The sequence below is a fragment of the Toxorhynchites rutilus genome, chromosome 2, assembly GCF_029784135.1.
Source record: "Toxorhynchites rutilus septentrionalis strain SRP chromosome 2, ASM2978413v1, whole genome shotgun sequence".
Lineage (NCBI taxonomy): Eukaryota > Metazoa > Arthropoda > Insecta > Diptera > Culicidae > Toxorhynchites > Toxorhynchites rutilus.
The window spans coordinates 186,229,910-186,255,766 of record NC_073745.1 but is presented as its reverse complement, the minus strand read 5'-3'; the positions used below and the strand labels follow the sequence as shown (position 1 = coordinate 186,255,766).

The window sequence follows — 25,857 nt, the reverse complement described above, 5'->3', positions numbered from 1 at the left end:
TACCCCTTAGTGTCTGAAATCTAATGAATATTAATTTTCACCATAAAATTTATTGATACCAAAATAATCTGAAATCACTCAAAAATTACGTTTAGTTTTAGAATGTCGCCAAGAGCATGAAATATGAATATTTACTTACCCTTGGTCGTACTGTGCTGATAATGATCTATAGTGTTGATGCTAACCAGACAAAGTCAGTTTTAGAAGGTTATCTAGGAACTGCTTTCGGACAGGTTCAGGAAACTTTACGTAGCATCGCATTTTCCAATGACAAGGTCTTTTCACACGCCTTGTTGGGACAACAATTCCTTTTCTTGTTTTGGGTTAACGTCCTTTCACCTTTGCAATATCCGCATTTTCAATTTCGTTTTTATTACTGAGGTTCTCCATCTTCTTCTTCTAACTATGTTTCTTCATCTTCGTCTTCATTATCATGCTTAAATCCGTCGTCTACATCTTCGTATTCCTGCTGTGATTTCATTGTTTTCGGCTGAGATTCTCCATCTGTTCTTGGGTCTATCACCCAATATTCGTAATCGTTGTAATGCTAAGATTCTTCGTCATTATCTTCGTAATCCTGCTCTGTTTCTGCATTTTCCGCATCCGTGTCAGCATTTATTTTGAATTCTTCAAAATATTCATAGATTGTTAAATTATTTAATTTGTTGTATTACCAGTCTGGGTCGTTGACATCATTCGTATAATCGTCTTCATACAATTCGATGAATATTTCAGAACGACGGTTGCAACCTAATTAAAGATTATGGCACACACATTATTTTTACAAACTGACAATATTAGTATTCTCTCTGGTTTATCTTCTTTACTGTGGTTAAACTGCCTTTCTGCCTGTGGATCCATAATGTTTGCATCATCCCAGTCGTCTGTGGAGCTGCTGTAGCTGCTGAACTGCCATTAACGAAAACTCCCTCAAAGCATCCCGGAACAAAACTATGAGGAGCTATAGCGGAAACTAAGAAAGCAGCGCCCTTTAGGCTCAATTATTCGGCTGCGGATAGAATAATATATATAGGAATAGTAATGTTTGATTAGCTTTATATACAGCTTGTTGGACGAGAACAAATTATGTTTAACATTAAGTCAAAAACATCAACATTACACACTTCTCTTATAACTTACTATGAATCAAATCGACTGCATCCTCAGACACCGCGGAAACGGTAAAAAAATTAAATTTAATTCCAAAAAATAATAGCACAAATCAACTTAGACGTGACCAATGTACACATTCACATTGTTTTTGTTTATTTACACACTTATGATGTCTGCTGGAAGACATCTTTGAAACGTCCAAAGTACATAATTGGGATCAAGGCGCTTGTATAAATGTATAACAAGTGAAGCAACATCATCACTTCAAGGAGAAGGGGATTACGGTTTGTGGAGCGGGGGTTGTTTGTTTTGTTATTGCTAGGATACGCCTTTTTTGCATTTTCACATGCGAGAGTAGTGGATGAACTGGATGAGAATGAATTTCTACAAAATCATCCCGTCTTTTTCACATAAATTCGCGAAAGCCGAACAAAGTAGGCATCGTTCGAATAAGCGTCGCAGCAGTTTGTAGAGAGCCGCCGGCAGCGTTCTGATGCTGTTTGTGAACAATACCGACAGCAATTCCAATATGGCTGAAAGTGCATTTCATATGATTGTTTCACCTGGTATATATAGAGGCGCCTTGATTGGGATGTTGCGTTTGTTTTGTCACTTCAGACGGTTAACGAAACCAAACGTCTTATATAAGTGATACCTCCGTAACACGAAATATTACATTGGACGTTTTATTAGTTTAAAATTTTCATCGTTCAATGGATATTAATCACAATGCGTGTTTTTGCATGATGTTTTTTTTTTATCCAAAATATATATTTTATTAAGGCTCATATGGCGTCAGCCTAACGGGGCCGGGAGTTCAATATTTTGACAATGTTTGCTTAGACTATGTTAGTAATATGTAACCGATTACTCGCGGTTGACTCGAGGTTAGTATTACAAGTGTTCTCATAATTGGTATGTCGCAGTCTTCGATGCTCTGTACGTGTGCCCGACACGGGATACTTAATATTGGGATGCAGCTGACCATTAATCAGCAACGCCCCCCTTGTCTGTACCCCATATCTAGCGTGGTGCGTCTTTCTCGACTCGACTTTTTGCATGATGTTAATGGGTATAAAAGCAATCATTTGTATAGTAAAACTCGATTTGTTTACTTTTGTTACTTAGGACCTTTTCAAAAGTTACGCGAGAAATGATTGATCGTGTAAGGTCTGCTTGAGAGTGGTAAATTATCATGTTGTCAAATACGTCACTTGTCTGCTTGGAAACACTGTCCGAAAATTGACAAACGTAAAGGTAAACTCCAAAGCGCCGAATTTGTTCCTCAGCGGTGCGCTAAATTTTTCAGTTGATTCGCTATTTGTTTAAGTTTACACAAGATAAACTGTCTTCTAACGATAGAAGCCTCACTATTCAATTCGTTCCTTCAATGGAGGATTTGAACGGAAACGTAATGTGAGTACATTTTTCTCAAACAGAAGCGGTGTCTGCTTTTGCTTACCAACGCTTAACCGCAAATTTCAGCCAATGGAAGAAGCTTTGGCAGCTGATATCGGGAATCCACTATGAAACACCAAATTCCGTCGTGCGCGATAAACTCAATGATGTTTCGAAGGAACTTTCGGAAGGCTTGCTGCTGTACAAGAAGGCGGGGAAAGACAAAAACTCGGAGGCAAAACTTCAAAAGACGATGAAGGAACGCAACCAGCAGAAACTGTTACAATTTGCCATGAAATTGTACCAATATCTGGTATGTACAATGAGATGCGTAGGAGAACGTGTGAATGATGCAAGTGTTTCATCCTTCTGCAGGACATAGACGCACTGCAGGCGTGGAATATCCTATGTTTCTACCTAGTGAATGAGTACCGTGGCCCAGCGAATGCTCTGATGGACTTCATTTCGACGGAAAGTTCAATGTTGACACTGTTGAACGATATCTGGTCGTATTACTCGTTGGAGCGCATGGCTATGCTGAAAGTTATGAAAAATTTACTGGAATTCTATTCTTCCGGAGGACATCCTTACTCCAAGGAATATAAAGCTATTATTGATAAGATAGGATTCACGAATCTAAGGAAATCATGCATCAATCAATTGGAGGGTTTGATAAACGATTCAATGCCAGGAAGACAGATACCGGGCGACATTTTTAACAGTTACGCGAAAATGGTTTCATCATCTGAACGGAAGCTGCGTGAAATCAATGAAGTTTTGCATATTATACTACTGATCATACATCACGACGGAATAAGTGTGGAAGAGTTTACTCAGCTGTTCAAACTATTTAAAAGTCATTCATTCGGACGTCAACAGCAATATTTGGACAATAACAACGAGAATCATAATGACATGGTAAAAAGGATTACTTACAGTGAGCTTTCGATCATCTACCGTGTATTGGATCCGTCGGACAGAGTGGACGATGTGAAGTGGATAGAGGGTGTTATCAAAGCATTGGAGAACGACTTTGTTGCGTTGCATCAGTTTCCAGAGCATGGGCCGCTGTTGCTTGTTTGGATGCTGTTTAATTTTCGAATACAGAATCGCTTGGAAGATGATGAATTATCATGTCGATATCGCCAGTTTGGTTCCAAGGCAGTTCAACTTGGAGTTTTCGAATATCTTCTGGTTTTAGTTTCTCATCCAACCTTTAAAGATTATAGCATTGTCTGTCGTGTAAGTCGCAAAGCGATTTTCAATCATCTTGGTTTCCTTTGCCAGTTGTTCGATTCTGATGGCTCCGTCGCCAATCATGCGAAGATAATAGATCTTTTTAGTGAATTACTGCACAGCCCTTCCATTGCATCGGAACTATGCAAGAATGAGGATAGTCCGATTCGCTCGTTATTCAATACGACTCTGGAAAATTTCCCCATCGATTTTTCATCACTGGCGATGATTGCCCATGCTTTAGCATCCGCGGGAGTAAGTCAAAATAAATATGTCCTTGATCTGTTGGAAAACCTACCCGTGTATAGTGAGATTTATAATCCCGACCGGTATGAGTTACGCCCATCGGCAACAAACGAAGATGAATTCATACTTTCCCACGACTATGTTCCCTTCCGATTGATCGGATACAAAATCCCTCGGGGGACCAGTGCGGTTGTGATTGATAAACGAACGCACACTATCGTACACTTTCGAACAAAGTTTAACTTCTTCGATGCTCTTCATCACGAGATAAATGAGCTGCTCTCGGATGCTCTTGCATATACTCAACTCAATGAGGAACGGATCCATCGTATTACGACAGGTTAGTAGGGCTTGGGTTTCAAAAAGAAGGGGTTTTATAAGTCATTTGTTTTTCTTTTACAGGCATTCGATACTTAGCTGTCGCTGTGAAACGTGTTCAACAGCCTACGGAAATCAGTTCCGAAATGGTTCACCCGAATGAAATGGTCTTCGATATTCTGCTTAAATTCAAAGTGATTCAAAATCCACCCATTGAGCTGCTAGCGGAATGTCTCAATGTATGTGCTTCTTTAGTGCCACTGTTTGAGCCGGAAATTTACGCGAGAATGATCAATCTCAATATTCTGCCAATGATGAACAATGCGAATCTAGATTTCAAAGATTATGCCGCAGGAACAAGTTTCGAGTCTAGCTTGATTGGTTACTATCTTGTCAATTTCGAAAAAAATGCGGGAAAATATCGTATCTTATTATCATATTTGAACTTTTTGAAAACATACAGTAGGCTTGGTAAAAACAACATTTTCGGCGTGGAGCTTCCTGGTTTGATATTTCTGCTGCGTGAAGTGTTTCCACATGTTCATTCATGGCGATTCGAGCAGGAATCTGAACGACAGAAAATATACGTAAGCATCCTACAGTATTTGTTTGAGATTCTTCAACTCAGTCCAGAGACACTTAAGACCGATTATGCTAGGACAGTGATGCGAAATGTTTGCGTGTACAGTCTGCTGGATATGGACAATGGAATGACACTGCTCAAGTTCGTAGGTGTAGGAAACGGCTATCTGCAGTCCGTGATGGAGAATGAGACAAGCTGGATGATGGCACCGGAACAGAGCATGAATCAATTGGTACAGCTATCGATGACAATATTGATGCAAATATTGAGACTTAAACACGCCGTTATTGAAGATGAGAAAATGCTGTCTCCATTAGAATCCGCCATCTATACTCAGCCTAAACAGAGAGACACCCTCCGTATAATACCCGTTGTGACCGGTTATATGAGCAATATTTTCAACAGGAGGTTACCTATCCTGTCCTGCAGACTGCTGAGGCGTTTTTCAATCGAGTTTAAAATGTCTTTGTTGGCATGCTTGGATATGGAGCCCGATCAGATCCGTTCGATTTTCCTTCTTCGCCTAAGAGACGATCTCGAGAGTGATAATTTGAAGATTGCTGTTTTGGAATTTGTCGAAGCTTGTATTCACAGACAGCCCGGGCTAACGGAAGCATTCTTCAAAGTGAATTATGAGAAAAATGAAAATCGACTCTTCTTGGGAGTAAAACCGACGAAGAAGAAGAACATAAGTGATGGGGTGCCGACATACATGGAGGAATATCTGGAAACCATCTCAAACGATCCGAAGAAACTTGCCAGTCCACTGCTCTCACGATTCATGTCGCTTTTCCATGCTCTGTGGAAGAATAATATTCAAGTTCTGTGCAAGGATCTCTTAGGAAAGACAACATTTTGGTCCTCCCTCTGCAATCCGCTGTTCAGTAACATAAGCGACAACATCAAAGCATACAGTCAGCTGTTCAACATTCTTGGCATAGAGCTGTTCGGAATTGAAGGCGCGAAAAACGTCAATGAAAATCTTAAGAAAGTTTACGACAAATTTTTGGAATTTGAAGTCTTTTCCCGATGGGTTCGGGTAGTGTTCGAGCTCCCACGCACTAGCGGTCATATTGAGGATGATTGTTCCACCGTCAGCTCAATAACATGCGACGAAACTCCTGAGTGGTTAAGTAGGCTACAATCCTTTAAAGATCTCATGGTATTGTTGATAAGGAAAAGGGATTCCGGTATATGCCTTCCCGATCGTAGCAAGCGTTTTCTGGCGGATCATTGTCTCGAGGTTCTCCTGGATCGAGCCGAATATGCTGAAGATTTACGCCCCTTTGTGGTTCTTGCTGAGCTGTATTTAATTATTCTCTCCGACTATGAACATAAATACACTGATAACACCGAACAGGATGAGGCCATTCTGCAAAAGATTCAACAACTCTTAAATGCATTAAGTATCAACTATAAAGAGCTACATGTCAGAGCGAAAGAATCTATACTGGGAATAGCAATCAAAACCATAGAACTGCAGGCCGATCAACTGATCAGGAGCACCTCTCTGACTTCTAGCATCACTCGTTCCACTGTGGACATCGTTTGTCAAGAGATTTTCAATCTGGAAACTTTAGTGAAATTTCACACAAATCCACCTAAATCTACACCCGGTAAATCGCGAGATGAAGTACCGCTCTTGTTAGCAATAAATTTGCTAAAAAAGCTAGTGCTGGTCTTCGAAGAGAACGAAAGTCCTGTCTCACGGTGGCAGTGTTGGTTCATAAGAAACAAGGTCTTCCAGCGGCTGCTCAGCGTTACAAACCTAATGCTACAGTTGGTCACCAAGAGAAAAATAACCGTAGAAGTTCTGGAATTACTAGTGGTTTTGGCGAAAAGTCGATGCTCCGAAGAATTGCTACACTGTGACATTGGAGATTATCTGTGGCTGAAGCTGTTGCCACCAAATGATTTACTACAACGGCCGTATGGTGTGACTCATGTAAGTTCCGATTTAATTTACTTTTTTTTGTGCTGTGATTGCTGAAAAAAAATCGAATGGTTGTGTGCAGCGAAAGAATATTTCGTTCGCGTGCCTATTTTGCAATTTTATGAGGCTTATTAGACTTAAGTAGAGGAACGGCTGGCACAGCAGCCGATTCTTATTTAGTTTTATTTTTATCGATCGCATCAGTGTGCTTTTTTCTCGTATAGCAGCTGTGGCGAATCAATTGTATTTGCTTCTCTTCTCTGTATGGTGTTTGTTGTGTCTAATAGCGTCTCACTTTAGTCTGTATTGGAATTGGCAATGGAATGTTCTGTGTGTGATAACTTCAATAATTCGAACTACGACCAATTACTTTTAATCCTGTACAAAGTACATTATTTATTTTTTTAGTCTCCGTAACCAATGACCCCATCTGACAGTTCTCCCCAGACCCCTATTCACCTCTCTCACCTTCACCTAAGGATCGTATCCAGACACCACATTTTCCCCTTTCACAAGATAGAATGTTACAGTTGATAATCTGCAAATTTCGCTGGCTACTTTCATGCTCGCAGCACTGGACCAGAACGATATGGTCGTGATACCCAAGGAAAAACACTGGGTAGCGGTTCGACCTCAAATCCTTGAAACTCGGCTTTACGGACGAAACACTTAGTTCGCCATCAACTCTACTTGGAGGTCCCTCAATTCCATTACTAGCCAAAGACGACATTGACTCGACGGAATTTATTACCTTTTCAAGCTGTGCAGCGTTTTGGTCATATGACTTTCCACTAACAGGAAGTAATCTACAGTAAACCGAGGACCAGAACGAGACACCACAACGTATTTATTGGAATTGCAGGTCGTTTGTTTTCTACTAGTAGATTCTACATGAGTATTAAATCACCACAGTCGTTTGATGTCCTCTTGATCCTACCCTTTTTCCTTTGATGCCAAATTATTATTATTATTACAAAATCCCTGAAGGGAGGTGCAGTCCCGATTTCGTCTAATACCGGTGTTTTGGTATCGTGAAATCGAATCGTGTGGCCATATATAAGCTCCCCCTGTAACGGAGTGCGTAGTCCCCTTAGCTGAAATGTTATTCATCAATTCAACCTCGAGCAAATACGTTCCATCCGGTAATGGTCCAAGAAAGTCAATGGTCACGTAAACCCACGGCTTATTCGGAAGTGGACGGGTGACAGGATCTGGTCTATTCGGCTGTCCAACAACTATTCACATACTTTGCACTCTCTGACAATTAAGGGTCAGAATCTGAAAAGCAAAAGAATATCATTGGAAAGACTTCTGTAAGATCATATTTGAACAAACGAAAGCGAAATATTCAGCGAAACGGTCAATCGACGTCCACTGAATTTACGCACCGATAGATACGGATAGAATTTCTCAACTGCCCAAACCTGAGCTAGCACCTTCTTCTCGGGTTGGCAGTACCTACGTTCAGTCTGGGTGAGGATCTTGCTCGCGTACGTAATAAAGATGGACAAATCGGCTCATCATCGTGAGCGGCTCGGAGCCGTTCAGCTCATACAAGTGAGCTGACCATTTGGAACAACTCTTCGGCCCAGTTGAATTTTGCGGTTACCCACACAATTGCAGCTAAAACGTGCCATTGGAAATTGTAATGGCGGGTTTACATTAGGGAGATCTATAGCTATAGATGGATTTATTCACGTGAAAATAGGTGTAAACGGGTGAGAATAAATATGATACACTTATTAAAGGTTTATATAACTTGAATAAATTCAGCATATGTAAACGCTTGTGAATTTCTCACTGGTAAGAAATCACTAAAGTTGGATGCAGTTCTACTTCAGGTGAATAAATTCATCGAAAATATGAATATATTCATTATAGAAGTTCACGCTAGTGTAAACGGTTGATGCGATTTCTATAAATCTCATCATATTTCTTCACATGAATATATCCCTAGTCTAAACCCACCCTAAGAGAGAGTGTTTCCTAAGAATTCCAGTTTCATACATACATACATTTTTTTCTGGTGGAGTAGTACCCCAAACTCCTTAAGAGTAAACAGTACCAACTCATATCGCTGCTTCATGTTCGGCTTATGTCTTACCTCGACGTATGATTATTTGATTTAAATCTATAAATAAGTGAATAAAACTAAATTTAAACTTTATCGAAAATCAATATGTCGTCAAACACTGTGAACTTTTTACAGTGTTTTTGCTGCACCGGCTCAACATGCTCAAATATTCTCTGAAATATAACTGGAGCGATCACAATTTCGTACATACTTTTGTACCCGCATGCATTTCTGCAGACCAGAATGAGTTTTCCCAACACAGACTTCATAACAATGAAGTTCGGGGAAATTGGCATTGCAAATACAGGGAAACTTCGATATAACGTACATTTCAATTTCAAACGTTTCAAACAAACACGTTGTATCGAATTGTACGTTATATCGAAGAGAAAAAAAAATAAAAATTCAGTTCATTTTACTTTATTTTGTTGCTGTTTGGGTAAGATTAATAAATAATGATTATAATAGCCAACTAGAAGATGATCCAATCTTCTGATGATTTTTTTCCTCCATGCAGTTGATTGTGAGTAAATAGATAAATAATATGAATATGAAAAAAAAAACATTGATAATCAACTAAATTTTTAAAACGAAATCAACTTGATGAAACGAATCCAAGCAAACTGTTCCCTCAGGATTTTTGATATCAAATAAACCAATTTAAAGAAATTATAAATGGAAAAATATGATGTTGACCACTTCTTGTGTTTTATTATTATCACAATTTGTTATTACAAATATTTCCTTGCACTTCCGTAACTTTTGACAAAATGGCACGTTTGATGGTGCTAACTGTTGAACGCGATTTTATGCTATACTTCCGCATAATTGAATTAATGGACATTCCTTGATCCGCAACCCTGATAATTTTCACTTTGTTGGTCAAAAGAACAACAGATCGCTTCGGTTTTTCGCCAGAAATTTTTTTTCTAAATTTTCGGACCCATTTTCAATTGATACGTTTTGTATTAATCTTAACCTTAAGTCTGTATCATAAACAACACTGCTAGCAGAAGATTACAAACTTGAATTATTCCTGAGAAAAACTGAGAGAATAAGACACCAAAGATCACTTTAGCTATTAGCTATTATTTACTATAAAAGACATTTAGGGGTAGGGGGGGGGGGGGGGTCAAATTGGGGGCAAAGTGGTCACCTGCTTGTTTGGTAGTATATTGAAACCGTATTAATAGTCACCTCATGTTTGAAGAATTCTGTCAAAATGTCAAAATATGAATAAAAACAAAAATTTCTCTCTCGATAGTCATTGGGCCGTAGTTCACGTAGGAATTTCACGTGAAAGTATCTTCAATCTAATATGTTAGACAAATCATCAGTTTAAACAACTGTTCACCTATTCTAGGAGAGGTGAACAGATATTTTGTTCAATCTCAGCGATTAATAGCATAGAGATTTATTTCGTGTTTGGGGGCAAAGTGGTCATAGGCAGTCTTCCGACAAACACTTACACATGTCCACCCGATGTGAAAATTACATGTCTTTGTTTGAATTCAAACATGATTTTCGCTAGTGTTGAATGTCTATCCCAAACGCGAACAATGATACACAAACATAAACATTGTAAACAAACACGATGTTCATAATTCACGAACATCATGTACAAACATATCACCCGATGTCGCAGTATTCATTGCTTTCGTTTCGTTTCTTTTCACGCACGGAAAGAAATTATTCATCCTAAAATATTTCTTCGTAGAATACTTTTTCACAGAAACGAACTTGAAATTTAGTTCGCATTACAAAAATTGCATGAACTAAGATGCTATGAGTTCATGCACATTTTGCAAGTCTGATTATATAATCCTTGGTTTCGTGCAAAGAAAACATTCTCTGAATAGAAAGAAGTTTCTATGAGATTTTTTTGCGTGCATGTTGCCAATTGAAGTCTGGGGAAGCGACTGCACAGCGGGCGACGTTGTACAAATGCTGGCCAAATAAATAAATAATTATCCAAAAAATAGTTTTAGATGCATGTTGATATTTTTATGAAAGTTTGATTAGGGCGTTCAAAAAACCAATTCCAAAAAAATCATTTTGCAGGGTAATGTTTCTGAAAAATTTCTGCATCAAACGCATAAAATCAGTTGAAACCAATTGCAAACTGCAAAATATTATTTCATTATGAAACTAGTTTTGGTATTTTTCATATTTTCTGAACAAAATGTGATTTATCATGCACATTTAAATTTGCGTTTAACCCTCATTTTCAGGGGGAACGAATTTTCTGGGGATGCATTTTTCTAAAATGGTTTGGAAGCGTTTGCTTGGAATGAATGCAGGATGGAAAAATGGATGCAAAGAGAACTCATTTTTGGTAAAATGTAAATGGGACTGTTATGCCTTTTTGTGCAGTATAGTAAGAAGCTGGCGCGAGTAAAGGGATATTTTTCAGTTTAGCGCAGCATAATTGATTTTATCTTAACAGTATTAATTTGAAATCACTGATTTGGGTAATTTAAATTTATTATATTATATTATTATATATATATTCTGAAACCTCCTTCGAGTTTGTTGATATAGTAAAAAAGTAAAACGAGAGTCGTTCAACAAGTTGTTTTTTGCAAATGCTGGTTTTAAACTTACGAAGAATTGTATCCACTTTAAGTAAATGATCCTAAAGAAAATTATATTAGAAAAAAAAGAGTAAAACAATGTGAACGTTGAAGTTTCCGTTCTACAACATTTACATATATGATCTTGAGAGCATCCCCAAATTGTAAATGATTCGATAAAAATGAACACACTTTCTACTATCCATTTGAGTTATTTTATATGGGTACAATTTGAAGGACTACTAATTGAATTAAAGCTGTCCACAGTCCACTTTTATATACAATATTCTAACTGGTATGCTCTAGTGGATCTTAGCTCTTTTGCTGACATTTTCTTTAAATAATAGTTAATTTGCTTTGTAGTTAATCGAGCAAAATCAGGTCTTCAACAAAACTGTAGCTAAGACAACTTATTTCATTTTAACGATATACGGTAAAGTAAGTTTTTTATCAAATTAATTTACATTTCGGGGAACTTTCCTGGACCCCATTTGGTATTAAGGGTACTATTCAAAATTACGCAATATGGTAAGGAATGGAAAGTCCGCATAAGACTTCAATTCATATAAAATATGGGTTAAAAGTGGGCAGAGATGGAAAATAATATGGCATTGGTTTTGTTGTTGTTGTTGTTTTTTGCTTTGGATTGGATTGTTGTTGTTTTTTTTGCTTTGGATTGATTTGTCTCGAATGAGACTTTCTACGTTTTGATGTAAACTACAACTACAACAAACGAATCTACGAAATAAATCCCTGATCGACTAAAAGAGTTGATGCATGTATTACGCAAATTGTGAATAGTCCTTAGCATAATTGTGCACATATTAGGTTGGGGAAAAAGTTATTCATTATTTTCACGGTAGCTGGCTTTAGTGATCAATATCTGGCGTAATATCGATCATACAATTTTGAGTTTAGGCTCGTTGTAAAGGTGACATTTCACACTAAAAAATCTTTTGCTGTTTTCTGTTTGTTCCATTCAGTATTGAGTTACAGGGTATTAACAATGGAGGTCAACAAAGAGAAAATTCAGAACATTTTACAACTTTTCTTTCATAAATGCGAAAATTCAAGTCAGGCCGATACTGCAACAGCAAAATACATGCAATTTAATTAATCTTTTTAAGTTTTATTTTTTTATTTTTTTATTAGTTTTTTTAAAAATTGTTTACCGTTGTTTACTTTTTCTCGCATTGCAAAATTTTCAGAGTGATAAGAAATTGGGATCAGAAGAAGATTGTAACAATCTATTGCTCGAGTTTTTCGCCAATAAGGACCAAGACCTCTATGATAGAGACATTATGAAGCTACCTTTAGAATAGCAACAAATTTTACAACAAAACGGTGTATATTTGACCCAAACCGGACAATCCGAAATATAAAAAATAATTCACTCAAAAATAATGGATTACTTTTTCCTCAACCTAATATATTAACATTTACTTAGATCGTATAGAAAATTGCAACGATACATGACTACACAAATTTTTAGTTATAAAAAATACTTACAATGGCAGATAGTTTGTCTTCCTTCGAAAAAAAAGGCGAATCTACAAAGCACCATCTTTGGTCAAAGATCAATGCTGCCTTGAAAGCCTTATTATTAAACATTTCACTCATTCTTTTTTCCAAAGTTTCGATAATTCTCGTTGAAAATCGATTTTGTGTGCTTACTTTAATTTTTAGTTCATATTGGCATTTCTTAAACGCTTTGAATGCATCTCCGTATATGAAGTTTTCCCGTTGGAATGTTTTTGTAGCCACATACAGAGGCTCAAACGCCTCGTTATAATCCTTCATGAAATCCCATGTTTCATTGCAGATTAAGAGTTCTGAGCATTGTCTTCCGATATCTCTGTAGAATCCTTCATGAGTACGTATACTGTCGATCATGGCCCACGTTGATCCCCAGCGCGTCTCGCAATCAATAAGTGGCAAAGGAATTCTGGCAAGATCAAAATATGTCTTGAACTCCACCTTTCTCGTGACTTTAACCGATTTGCGTACCACTTTGAGAATTGCTTCGGACTCCACATCTAAAACGTCTTTGGCAATAAGATTTAGGGTATGAGCTCCACATTTGATTTTTTCGATGTATCCCTCGGTTGAATTCTAAAATGAATCCTCTAGATCACTTAGCATGACATCCAAGCAGGAATCATTTTCATCACTATCATCGTCTGTATCGGACTTCTCAATAATTTCCACATCTTGTTCGGATGAAGCTGCAACATCATTATCTGTCTGCATCATCAAAACCATGTCTTGCCCAATTCGTAGACCATCTGTACACTTCAACATATTGAGACCATTATCAGTCGTAGCAGAATATATATTCAAAAGACTCAGTCCGTAGCATTTGAGCACTTCTTCAATATGCTTTCTTAGATTCTCGCCTGTTTGCCTTTCTTTCATTTGAAGCATTGATAACGTTCGGATAACGAGCTTACCATTTTGGATATATTGAATATTAATTCCAAAAATTTTCCGTTGGTGATGTGATACACCATCATATTTAAAGCAAACCATACGGGTTTTCACTTCAGCTGCAATCATAGCACGAACTTGATTGGCCACATTTGAAATTTTAGAGACCATTGCCTTGGAATTGCATGGGATACCCAGAGCCTTAGCAAGAACACCAGTTGTTTTATTGAAAGCATCACTATCGAAAAAGTTAAATGGCACACTGTTGACTGCAGCCATTTGCACTAATCCACATGAAAAATCGTCAGGATTTACCGGTACTGAAACTCTTTTAATTCTTTTGACTGACAGCCCTTCGGATTGATCAGCTTGTCGATCTGATGTCCTCTTATATCCTTCCAGGCCAACTAGTTTCGCAACAACTGGATGTTGCTGAACAATATGGCGTTTCAAACTGTTATCGGCGCCTTTCAACATACTGTGACATCCCTGTACCAAACATTTATAAAGCTGCGTAGCTTCGTCAAGTTGGAAAAACTTGTCTTTTACATTTATTTTCGCCATTTTACCTGTTTTTTTTGAACGATGAAAATATGTCAGACCACAATGATAAATAAATATGTAGGGTCCCATTATTCATTACAAGCCCTTATTTTCATCCCACTCGTTAACAAATGATTGGAGCACGAAAATATCTGTTTATTTTGGTTATCATGTTTGCTTAGGACCATAAAAAAATACAAAAATAAACAAAACCACTAGCGCTATAATCCACATATGCTATGGGATGGACTACGAGGTGATGAAATGAATATGGGAGCGGTAACGTTTTAATATGATATGTAGTCATATTAAAACGTTACTATTGCTCCATTACTTTGAATGTACAAAATTGACCGAGATTTTCGCCTTCAAAAACTCGAAGTGATAGAGGAGTGTTTTGTCTCTAAACGTCGCACAAACAGAACTCAGCTTGCTCTAACACGGCACACATTCACTGTAAAACACCTTGGAATAATATCAAATTTTCACTAACCTTCAACGGCACACAGCAGAACCAGCAGAGAAATTTTAGCGGCTAGACCGTTAATTTTTCGATTCTATCACAAACTGAATGAAGGAAAAAACTAAAAGCTACACTTACACTACACTACATATGCTATGTGTGTATGCGATTGCATCATCTTTTCTTCTCCTCTTCTTCGTTTTGACGTAGAACTACGTCTTTCAGGGAGGGTGCCAAATCAGAAAACATGTCACGTTTTTATTAAATAAAGTTAACGTTAATAACTATTTTTCTACGGAACCGAGTGCGCAGCGGAGCGACGTCATACAAATACTGGCTAAATAGTTAAATACCCAAAAATATGTTTTAGATACAGTTTCAGGAAAGTTCACACCAATTCTTGGTATTTTGATGTGGGTAACTAAACATCTCCGCCACGCTTTATTCAATTTTAGTACTTGTTCAAAAAGCTGATAATAGCCGATGTTACATAAATTCAATTTATAAATTGATGCGTGGACTGAATAATGATATCAATTGTGAAGAACTCTGATATCAATTGACGCTTATGTTGTTTAGAACAGTTAAAGAGGTGTATTTTATTTGCCCAAAATTTTAGATGAAGCACCCATTGTCATGATAAATGCTTCCCTTCCCTTTTCATATCAACGCACCAACACACCGTGTGTTGAGTGGTGGTGGTGTGCTGTCTAATTCGCTTCTTTTACTCTACACACTGCTGTTGCTTGGGATGAAAATGCGAGAGAAACTGAACATCATGTTTGAACATCATGGGAAACAAACATGACACATTCTTAAACAACGGGTACAAAAAATAATGTTTGTCTGCAAACATAAAACTGCGAGAGTAGGAAGAACACTGTTCGTCTCTTACCCAGTGTTCAATGTGAAACACGGAAGACTGGTCATAGGTGTTATTCACTTACAATGTTCTGTTTACTAAAGCTGATATACCTCGTCACATTCTGTTCTTGAAGAGTTTTCTTTTGTGGCTTTGACCCTGGAAAAATATGCCACTCCAACTAAACAACTATGCGGAATGTTATGTATTTCTTACTACATTTTCGTATGCATGAGAAAAATTAAATTGAGACTAGGTGAATAGGCCAAGCTTATTTCATACATGTATCTACTATATCAAGTAAGATTTGAACAAATTTGGACGAGAAAAACGCATAAATCTATCCCATTTAGCTTGATATGTGCGAGTAACCACTTTGCCCCCACTAGGTGACCACTTTACCTCCAAGCAAAAAAAAAGTTCGATTTTTCCCTTTTTTTTTTCTAATGATGAAAAATGTACTATTTTGGATTTTTATAGTGAAAGCCGAATGCTATCTTGAACAACAATGAGTTGAACTATAATATTCTTCGACGGGAATTGAAGCGGTATGTGGGCGCTGGAAATGGGCATATTTCTTGAGGTGATCACTATGCCCTCACTTCCCTTACCTCAACTGCCAGCTGCTTAGAAATGCTCGCTTACACGGAATAAAACTTTGCCGGTTCGCTGTATAAATTGGAAATAACTTCACAATAGGTGGACTAATTCGGAATGAATTTGGATTTTTCCTCGCACCACAAACCCATTTTTTTAATCTTTTTTAAGCGCCCCATACACGTACAATATTATTGTACCAATTTATTGACACTATTATTGAAGGTTGTCCACAGACGTACAATATTATGGCGCCACAGTCATATTTGTGCAATGGAATTGAATCGTTTGGAGATGATATTGAAGTTTGTGCTAAATATTGCGTAAGGCTGGCTACTGACGTTCAATATTTCATCGCAAGTACTTGTTTGAACCTGGCACTTGGTTTTCCATATTGCCGGGAGTGAACGACAAACTTGGGAATAAAATACTTTTCGGCGTTTTTGATGGCCATCGCGATACACACGTCGAAAACGGCCTGTAAAATTGTTTTAGGAGAACACTCATTTAACACACGAGGAGATGTACATGTAAACATAAACTTTGACAGTAATTGACACTATATTGCACAACGTTAATTAATATCTAATTTTTTTGATATCGTACAATATATTGGACAAAATTTCAATATCAGAAACAATCGCTCAATATTATTTCACAATCTCCTGTGTTGTGCAATAATATTGTAGATGTATGGCCCGCTTTAAACGCGCATAATCTTGCTGATCATTCGGCGTTGTTCTTGTTTTTGTGTTGGTTTTGTCTCGTACGCTGGCTCGAGGTCAAATATACGTTATATCGAGTGACGTTACATCGAAGTTCTCCTGTACAGGGCGGACTGAAATGTATGCGGGTACACCCACACCTGGCATCTATTTTGCAATGCCGAGCCTAGCTTATTGGTTTTGAAATCTGCGTTAGCGAAACACACAGATTCCAGCGATCGTACATCATACGCTGTGCAATCATAACTGAGTGGATTTCGAATCCTATATATACAGTAGAACTCCGATTATCCGCGAAATAGTTTGGCTAGGTCACCGCGAATAACGAAAATCGCGGATAACGCGATATATGACTAAAAATGAAATGTAAACACGAAATAAAGATATTTCAGCATGAGAACTATGTTTTATGAATACAAAAAACATATAACTAACCATCAGCAAGATCGTGTGCACCAGTGGTCAGATAATATGAAAGCTATGACCAAAACAAAAGAGCAAGCGCCTACGTCTCACTGCACAATGGCCCAGGAGATGTATTTAAGTGGAAATTAGCATTTAGAGCTCGACAGTTATTCTCTAGACAAAAACTGTCTTCAACAAAGTTGTTGTATATGATAGAGCGCTCATTTTTATGTTATCAAAAATAGGGTGACCGAAATTTTCGATGATATAAAAAATCTAACTTTCTTATCTTTCTAATCTATATAGAGGTAAATATAGTTCGATAATGTTGTAGTCCCAGTTATTTGAGACATCTTTGTAAAACAAAGTTTTTTTCTATCTCTTGAAATAACCGGTATAGCGCCTTTTTTTTAAGTTACGGTAGGGTCACAATGAAAAAAAAAGAATTTTTTCGCTCTAACTTTTGTATTTCAAATTCTACGTACAAACTGTCTTCGGAAGACTTTTAGAGCTTACTAATACAAACATTTTGCGGTGCAAAACTTGTCAATATCCACTCAAAATTATTGATATTTCTTCCCAAAAAATACGATCTTTTCAATTGTTTGTCATTCTTTCTGGGGCAAACATAAACAATGTTTATTGACGGCATTTGAAGGAGTATATTACTCTCTACATGATGTGTGATTTTCAACATTATGTTATTTTTTGTGTTTGAGTAAATTGAAATTGAAATCATGAGTTTTTGGGTAAAAAACATCAATAACTTTAAATAGAATTAAGATATTGACATCGCAAAATGTAGGAATTGATAAGTCAAACGAAGACAGTTTTGATGCAGAATTTGAAATATCAAAGTGGAAGCTAAAAAACCCGTTTTTCATGGTCACCCTAATGCAACTTAGAAAAAAAAGCGCTAAATCGATATTATTAAAAGATAGAAAAAAGTTTTGTTCTTCAAAGTTGTTAGAATAACTGGGGCTACAACATTGTCGAACTATGTTTTTCTCTATCTATAAAAATAAGAAAGTTAGATTTTTTATTTCATCGAAAATTTTGGTCACCCTATTTTGGATAACATAAAAATGATCGCTCTATCATTTGTAGCAACTTTATTGAAGACAGTTTTTGTCTAAAGAACAAATATCTCCCACAAAGTTGTTTTTGGCGCTTACTATCTATGTTGCATTAGGGTAACCATGAAAAAACGATTTTTTTGCTTTAACTTTTATATTTCAAATTTTACATCAAAACTGTCTTCGTACGACTTTTAGATCTTATCAATACCAACATTTTGCGATGCACAACTTGTCAATATCTTAGTCCGACTCAAAGTTATTGATGTTTTTTTACCCAAAAACTCATGATTTCAATTTCAATTTACTCAAACACAAAAAATAGCATAGCTTTGGAAATCACATATTATATAGAGCGAAATCTACTCTTTCAAATCGTTAGAGGCGAATGAACTGAAAAGTTTAAAGCCTCTTTAATCCAACATCATCATCATCTTTCAAATTCCGTCAACAAACATTTTTTATGTTTGCTCCAGAAAGAATGACAAACAAATGAAAAGAGCGTGTTTTTTGGGAAGAAATATAAATAACTTTGGGTGAAGTTGAGATATTGTCAAGTTCTGTATCGAAAAATGTTTGTATTAGTAAGTTCTAAAAGTCTTCCAAAGACAGTTTGTATGTAGAATTTGAAATACAAAAGTAAGAGCAAAAAAAAATTTTTTTTCTTGGTGACCCTAACGTAACTTAGAAAAAAGGCGCTATACCGGTTATTTCAAGAGATAGAAAAAAAAGCTTTGCTTTACAAAGATGTCTCAAATAACTGGGACTACAACATTGTAGAACTATATTTACCTCTATCTATAAAGATAAGAAAGTTAGATTTTTTATATCATCGAAAATTTTGGTCACCCTATTTTTGATAACATAAAAATGGCGTAACTTGATGATTATTCCAGTGAATCAAATTGCCAGACGTTCGTTGGAAAGCTACTGTCATTGCGCGTCTTTTTCAGTATATTTCAAAAAGTTGAAGCGTAAAAAACATAGTTTTTTGCCTCTTCGAATATGTCGAATTTCGTACCAACGAGAGTGTTTTTGCGGGGAGTGTTACTTCATTACTTCGGTATGAAGAAAAAAGCTGCGAAAAGTCATCGCATTTTGATGTCAGACGTGGTTTTTACAGTTTAATAGTGGTAATTTTGACTTGGAAGACGAAGAACGTTCCGGACCGCCAAAAAAGTTTGAAGATGAAGAATTGGAGGCTTTACTCGATCAAGACCCGTCACAAACACAACAACAACTTGCAGATACACTTGGAGTAGCTCAGCAAACCATATCCGATCGTTTAAAAGCAATGGGAATGATCCGAAAGATAGTACATTGAGTGCCGTATGAATTGAAGCCACGAAACGTCGAACGCCGTTTTTTCACGTGCGAAAAACTGCTCCAACAGCATAAAAGAAAGGGTTTTTTTTGCATCGAATCGTTACTGGCAATGAAAAGGGGGTCCACTACGACAATCCTAAACGTCGGGCAACGTAAGGATACCCCGGCCATGCATCAACACCGTCGGCCGCGTGGAATATTAACGGCCAGAAGGTTATGCTGTCTATTTGGTGAGACCAGCTGGGTGGGGTGTACTATGAACTGCTAAAACCGAATGAAACCATTACGGGAAACCTCTACCGACGACAATTGATGCGTTTGAGCCGTGTACTGAAGGAAAAACGGCCACAATATGAGCAAAGACACGATAAAGTTATTTTGCAGAACGACAATGCTCGGTCGCATGTCGCGAAATCGGTCAAAACACACTTGGAAACGCTGAAATGGGAGGTCCTATCCCATTCGCCGTATTCTCCAGATATTGCTCCGTCCGATTATTACCTTTTTGACATCGATGCAACATGGCCTGGTTGACCAGCACTTCTCCAATTTTGATGGTGTCAAAAACTGGATCGGGTCGTGGTTAGCCGACAAACCGGCCGATTATTTCTACAAAGGGTCCGTGAATTGCCAGAAAGATGGGAAACAATTGTGACTAGCGATGGGCAATATTTTGAATAATAAATTTGTAACCATATTTGCAGAATAAAGCATTAATTTTTGAAAAAAAAAACGAAGAAACTTACCGGTACTCCTATTATTTTGTTCATTCTTTGAATATAAAAGAAGAATTTAGTGACATTGCTAACATGAAACAACATATTTTATCCAGAATCTCTCAGGAGATGATAGATGATCATATTCGATGAAAAAAATCCTTCTACGCATATAGTCGAATTTCAACAATGACATTATTGAATTATAGAACTTCTTTATTGTTCCGGGTTCAGTTTGCCATAAACTGGATATACTTCAAAAAGTACGCTACGTAGGACGATTCTGTGCTTCCATTCGAAAGATGAGAAAAGTTTAGTATAGGAAATAGTTTTGGAAATTAAAAATATTGGCTTTGAAGGTGTATTTTTTTAATTTTAATACAAAAATTCATAACAAATTTGTTTGTTTCTGTTAACTTTTATTACATTAAAAAAAAATTTAAATTAAAGCTCTTGAACCGCACTACAATTTGTTCTTTGACATCCAACTTCTATCTCTCTTAATTTCGCTGCAATATCGTTATAAACAATTCATTTACTTATGTAATTTTATAGCGTAAGGACTTGCTACAATTAGCTCAACTGAGCTTAGATTCATCGTTTCTGATTTATTTAGAGACTTTTGAAATTATAATTTAGTGAGATAAAAAAATATTTTATTGCTGATTTCTTGCGTTTAACCATGCCACACGTTCGCGACGGAACCTAGTTATGGAACGAATAAGCTTAATATCAAAAATTCCAAAAATTGATGCCTTGAACAAATAGAGTTTTCCGGTAATTAGACGTGCGAGAACGCGTAATTACAAGTTTCTTGTACGAATACTGTGAGTTCGTTGTAATGTTTGGAATAAGTACGATGGTGATGCTGTATTCATTAATTCGAAAATTGTTATATACGATCGCAATTTATGCAAATCGTCAAATCAATTAATTGCTGTTGGAGATCTCTGCAGAATCTGTATAAGTTGAACACTAGGGGGGCAGCAAAAATGGTCATGTCAAATTTCACAAACCGACCATGTGCATTTTGTTTATTGACCCAAAAAAATGACCTGAAGGGAATGGAAGGGTGAGTGGAATTTAACCAATACATTCAAATGATTTCAAATGAACAGTAGTCCTACGTCAACCTCACGGTTTTATCTTAGGTGGTTATCACCATTAGTTTTTTCTATACATTTTTTAATTTGTATTTATCGTTATTGTATCTGTCATCTTGGTGGTGATGGACTATTTCTAATTTTATTTTGTTGTTGACGTGGGACTACGTCTAACCGGAATATATGGAGGGTAAAATGAAAACCTAAACACAGAACATGCAGGAAAAAATGAAAGATTTCGAATGCTTATAGCTCGAACATTTCGTACTGGATAGGAGAGATGTTTGCATCACTTGATAGGGAATATTTCTACGCATCTATCGCAACTAACAAAATGTTGTTTTTCATTAGATAAACAATTGAATAACTGTAAAATATTAGGCGTTATCTAAACGCCCTAACTGCATCGTTTTGATTGGCACGATTTACGGTTTCCCTGACACAGCCATCAAAACCAAGCAGCCTTGGGGAAATCGGCATTGCAAATACATGAAAGTAGGGGGACTTTTGTTCTCATCGAAAAATGTTCCCTAACACAGACTTTAAAACCAAGCAGCGAAATCGGCATTGCAAACACACGAAAGAGCCTAGAGACGAGTGAACTGAAAAGTTTAAACCCTCTTAAAGCCAAAAAGAAGAAAAAGAACACACGAAAGTAGGGGGAGCTTTTGTTCCCACCGAAATGTGTTCCCTAATAGAGATTTCTAAACCAAGGTGCCTGGAGAAATCGGTATTTCAAATTCATGCAAGTCGGGGGTATTTTTGTTCCGACTGGAATGTGTTTCCCTAACACAGACTTCTAATCCATGAAGCGTGGGGAAATCGGCATTGCGAATTCATACAAATCGGGGGTATTTTTGTTCCGATTGAAATGTGTTTCCCTAACACAGACTTCAAAACCGAGGTTTCTGGGAAAATCGGCTCTGCAAATAAATGCAAACTGCGAGTACTTTTGTCCTCGCTTGCCTTTGTGCAGAGTGGAATATGTCTGATCTTCTAAACATAGGAACCTGGGAAAATCGTGCAGCCACTAGAAGCGAATGAACTTCCCAGTTTCAAGCAAATTCGAGATTCGAGAAGTATGTACACTTTTGGGATGTAAACTTCAGAGGGAAATGTAAAATAAAATAATCGTTTGATAATTTTTTTTTGTCTTTATTGGAAAGATTTTCAGCCTTAGGCTGGTTCATCAAACGTTTGATAATTCTTCCGTACATATATTTTGTTCTAGTCATCATACCAAACGTAAGAGGTCCGTCATTAAATTTACTTGTAACGAAGAACAATCAATCACAAAAAATGAATTGACTTTACACGGCATTTCATTTTTTTCACTCACAGAGCAAATATATTGAACTCAATTGAATTTGGAAACTGTTTCATTCAATCAAGAATTTAATCAAAACAAACGAATGATTGCTAAGCTAAGGTAGTTCCACGTGAACCTTGCGGTTATATCATAGATATAACCCACTCATTTTTTTTTATATTGTTATGGTTTCAAAAAATAAAAGTAGTCTACAAAAGTTTGAGCTTCGCACGCTCGGCACAGATATAAATGCTATTAAATTGAAAGTTTTTTAAGGGCCGGTCTAGAAATTTTTCGTAATGGAAATTTTCTCGATTTTTCTGGATGAGGGTGTTCATAGTGAGTCCAAAACAAGCTTGGTCACTTGCCCGCAAGGGTCTTGGCAGGCGAACATGACTGAGTATTAGCTTTTCTTTTGACATTGCAATTCTTGAACTCACCTGTAAATAAAATCATCGTAAATCATAAAAATAATAGAGGCGAATGAACTTCCAAGTTTAAAGCCTCTTAAAAACAAAGAAAGAAGAAGATAAAAATAATCCGCTTAAATACATTAAATATTTATCCGTAGGAAGCGGCTCTCAAGTGGAAACCCCAAGATTGGTGGTTGATCTATACAAAGGGTATAGAACTCGTGCGTGTTCTACTTGCTAAGCACAAACATCGTTTTTTCAAGGAGGCAATCTTTTTCGCCGGGATCCACGAAGAATATTTAATTGATTCCTTACTACTGGCAAAGCAGTCAATGGAAGCAAGCGCTATTGCATTGATCAAAGGAACGCTCGAACTACTTTGCGAGCTTGTCAATTATGAGAAAGAATGGCGGCTGGAACATAGCCAAAGCCTGATTAATTCGATGGTAACTACCCCCACTGCAATTGTAGTCTTCAATCAGAAATACATCCAACCTTATATTTACAGCGAGGTGTTCAGATACTAATGGATCACGCCGTTTCACTTCTGTACCGACCGAAAATTTTGAAACGCCTCTCTGAAGGACCATCGGCGGATCTCTGTCAGGAACACGATGATCCAAACGCAGTAGACACTTCAGATGAACTCATAGCTGCAATGAACAATCTGATCGAAATTGTTACTCTCTGCACCAATTGCTTGCTCAAATTCAGCCCAAATTTGATCAATCTTCTTTGTGACGTGAACTTCTCCCCCACACAATGGTATCCATTGATTGAAATACAATTTGGGGTGCCAAAGATGAACGTTGAACATTTGTCGCAGCTGAGCTTTGGAACTGTGCTAAGGGCAGTTTGCATTTTCACAAAAGTTCTGAATGTGGTATGTTGAACATTCTTCATAAGTGATAAGTTTTCCATTAATCTTAGATTTTTTTTCTTATAGCAACATTATACATTCCAAGAAATTCCGCTCAACGAACTACCAACGATGGAACTCAGCGAATCGGATGATATCGATGCCACAGCATCGAATCCGTCTCTCACCCGTCTCAACAAGTCTGCTCTCGCATCAGTAAATGATTCATCCCGTCAATCAAGCACTCGAGTACCATTCTCGAAATCCCTTTCGATGACATCGGTTTCCAGCTTCACATCCACGAATGCGATCGCACTATCGAATGAGCTGCTCACTCACCTCGATTCTAAACTTTGTATAAACGCACTAGAACTTGTACTGACCCTTCTTGCATCTCAAAGCTTATTAGCTCTGAAAGATACCAACCTGTCGCAGCGAGAGAAGCAGCTCATTAAACGGGAGCTCAGTACCGAGTTGCTTATATTCCATGATTTCGTTAAGAAACGTATTCTCAAAGATTCGAAAGAGATTTTCGTGCGGAAAAAGTACGGTGCCGTGCCTATTTACAACACCAACGAGGATGATGAAGATTACGAGAACGAGAGCAGCATCGCCAAAAGCAGTCATCCGGTTAAAATGATCTCTGTGCCGCCTAAAAAACCAGACCGAAGTCAATCGATGCGGGTGAATGTTGTGCGAAAACAACACCTACAGCATGCAGCTTCTTCGACACCACTCAGTCCGATAACGCACTCACGAATAGATTCGCTGGCGAATAAAGCACTCTCGTCAACACCTGCACCCAGGGGAATCCTCAAACCACCCAATACGGCTTCCATCAAACGAGTTATGTTCGAGGAAGGATTGGAGGGGAAGCAAAAAATGTTTGTCCACGAATGCCCCGAAGATGAGCCAATTTATTTTGAGCCAGAGGAGAACAAATATACGGGCCTGTCGTACGTGCGAATTGTCGAGGAAGACTATTTGCACTGTCTGTCTAATGTGTTTCTCATAATTTCACAAAGCGATGGTTGAACTGTAAATTACGATTAAAAATGTGTTATCGAAATAAAAGGATGAGTGTTTCAACATTGTTTTTTGAATGTAATCAAAGTTTTCCTCTTTTTCTTTTGAAAACGCATAGGGCTTCAAGGCAGCTCAATTCTGTCCAACCAGAGGCGAAATTAGAGCTAAAGATATCGCCAGGACTATCTCTACGCAGTCGGATTCCTTAAAGTGGATTCTGGGCTTTACTTTAAATCTCTAGAATTTATTCAGTGGGATTAATCCAGTCCTGTAACAAAAAACAAGGATATCACTGTCCCTCATCTGACTGAGATGTTTGGGGGTAGTATGCTACTAGACTACATTCCTATGAAAATGGAGAGAAGTTCAGGCTATATTTCAATCGTTTGTTTGAGAAACCCAATAAGTCCATGTTTCCAATTATCACCACGGGCGGCACTGCGATAGATATACAATTTCATTCATTGTTTATGCCGTAGGAAGCATGCGCTACTCAACTTAATCGGAATGTCTCCTGATTCGGATTGCGACCC

The 25,857-nt window shown here is 37.4% G+C and overlaps 1 protein-coding gene and 1 long non-coding RNA gene across 2 annotated transcripts; one reads left to right on the top strand and one right to left on the bottom strand.

Moving 5' to 3' along the window:
• Nucleotides 1-373: 373 nt before the first annotated feature.
• On the bottom strand, nucleotides 374-1,343 carry LOC129770034 (uncharacterized). The gene is made up of 3 exons (XR_008742021.1): nucleotides 1,141-1,343; nucleotides 828-1,009; nucleotides 374-750 (listed from the first exon to the last, which is right to left on the bottom strand). It is a non-coding gene; the product is annotated as an uncharacterized LOC129770034 (long non-coding RNA).
• A 942-nt stretch (nucleotides 1,344-2,285) lies between these two features.
• LOC129770032 (nucleoporin Nup188) lies at nucleotides 2,286-25,387 on the top strand. Its single transcript, XM_055772615.1, has 7 exons — nucleotides 2,286-2,529; nucleotides 2,599-2,824; nucleotides 2,887-4,333; nucleotides 4,396-6,839; nucleotides 23,598-23,885; nucleotides 23,948-24,322; nucleotides 24,386-25,387. Exons 1-7 carry the CDS (start codon nucleotides 2,504-2,506, stop codon nucleotides 25,331-25,333), a joined length of 5,754 nt encoding a protein of 1,917 aa, XP_055628590.1. The 5' UTR covers nucleotides 2,286-2,503; the 3' UTR covers nucleotides 25,334-25,387.
• Nucleotides 25,388-25,857: the final 470 nt, after the last annotated feature.